Source organism: Austrofundulus limnaeus, unplaced genomic scaffold (assembly GCF_001266775.1).
Source record: "Austrofundulus limnaeus strain Quisiro unplaced genomic scaffold, Austrofundulus_limnaeus-1.0 Scaffold236, whole genome shotgun sequence".
NCBI lineage: Eukaryota > Metazoa > Chordata > Actinopteri > Cyprinodontiformes > Rivulidae > Austrofundulus > Austrofundulus limnaeus.
The window spans coordinates 761,959-763,825 of record NW_013952638.1 but is presented as its reverse complement, the minus strand read 5'-3'; the positions used below and the strand labels follow the sequence as shown (position 1 = coordinate 763,825).

Genomic DNA, 1,867 nt, shown 5'->3' with positions numbered 1-1,867 from the left:
ATAAATAAATAACTGCTTTAAATATATTTTTAAAAATTGAATGTGTTTTTCAATCATTATTTAAGATATAATTTATAATATTGTATTTAAATGTCATTTCAGAGAGCTTAAGAGAGGTGTSTTTTTTCAGTGGGAAAACAATACAGTATCTAAATATGTTTGATTTAATAATTATTGAATAGTGAATAAAAGTGAAAAACAACATTTTAAAAGTTGATGTTCTTTAGTCATTAACAATGCATGGAAAAGTTTGGGAACCCCTGATATAGAGTATATTTAATTTTTTATTTCTTCTGACTTTTTTAAAGCTACGTGGTGTCAAAGCTGACACCCCTGCAGGTGGACTTTGTTGAGTACATGGATGACTTAGCCAAGGATATTGGAGTGCGACCAAGCCTCCTTTGGCTCCTCTTCACAGACTTCCCACTGTTCAAGGAAGTTTTTTGGGGGCCTGTCACTGCTTACCAATACCGCTTAATGGGACCAGGGAAATGGAAGGGGGCCCGAAAGGCAATCTTCACTCAGTTAGACCGCATGTACCAACCCCTAAAAACCAGAAAGGTATGAAACTATTATTATTATTATTATTATTATTATTATTATTTAGTTCTGAGGCATTTTCTGGGATACAAGGGACACTAGTTCTGTAAAAATTCAGGCCATAATTTTTCTGTCTCCTCTAGCTGGAGGTGAATGAGAGTTCATCTACAGGACGTCTGATCAAGTTGAGTTTGACACTCATGGCCGGAGGAGCTGCTTTTTACTATGTTCAAGTTCGCAATCCCACCATCATCCCCACCCTAATGTCCAAACTTCCTCTACAAACAGCATAAAAGTGTCTCATCTTGAATCTTGTCTGAACAACAGAGACATTTGTCCCATTTTCCCTGAACTGCAGCAAAACTCTGATTTTATACTCCATTTTACAGTAAAATGCAATGTATTTACATTAAATGAGCTTGGCCTGCACTGAAATACTTGTTCATAAAGTACCGTAACCAGGCATACAACAATACTGAGTGATATATAAATAATTTTTGATTGTTGTTGTTTTGTGGATGTTGGGAAAAAATAGAATGAGGATCAGAGCCCTAACAACATTCACTTTAATGACAGACTGCAGAGAAATGTGTAAATGAAAGCACAGTAGTAATTATTGGTAAAAGACAAGGACTGCAGTACTAAAGATGTGTTTTTGTGCTCCTGAACCTCTGAAAATAATTTCCTCTTTGTAAACATTCTACCAACAGCATTTTTTCTTTTCCATATAAAACTTGCATTTTTCATTTTGCAGCACCAAAGTGCATTTCAAAATTCAGTTTAATAAAATGTTTAATAAAAGTTTGAGATTTAAACTGATAAGTTATTTATTTTTTGGGAGGTGGGAGTGATGGAAAATGTATGAACAATAAGGATTTTACTTGCTGTAGATAACTCTTTATACGTGTACTTTTTTTTAAAGATAGTTTAATTCTGAATTTAGTGATGGGGTAACAGGTAGTCCAAACATGGATGATTACAACCAACTTAAAACAACTCTAATATAAAAAATTTGGTAAATGTTCACACATCAGTCCACTTAATTTACCCGTCTCTTCATGCAGGGTCACTGGGACCTAACTCCACCAATCGTGCAAGAATGGTAAATGGCTTGAACTTATATATCGCCTTATCAAGTCCACATGGACCCCAAGGCGCTTTACATTTCAGACATTCACCTATTCACACACTGATGGTGGTATACAGCTACAGTGGTTTGCAAAAGTATTCATACCCTTTGAACTTTTCCATATTTTGTCACATTACAACCACAAACATAAATATATTTCACTGGAATTTAATGTGAAAGACCAACACAAAGTGGTAT

At 34.7% G+C, this 1,867-nt stretch overlaps 1 protein-coding gene across 1 annotated transcript in view; it reads left to right on the top strand.

Moving 5' to 3' along the window:
- Positions 1-1,355, top strand: part of LOC106525651 (dimethylaniline monooxygenase [N-oxide-forming] 5) — a 17,290-nt gene extending 15,935 nt beyond the window's left edge. Inside the window, exons 10-11 of the mRNA XM_014019954.1 lie at positions 309-561; positions 684-1,355. Coding sequence (XP_013875408.1) covers positions 309-561; positions 684-833 — 403 coding nt within the window. The 3' untranslated portion in view covers positions 834-1,355. The remainder of the gene's footprint in view (positions 1-308; positions 562-683) is intronic.
- Positions 1,356-1,867: the final 512 nt, after the last annotated feature.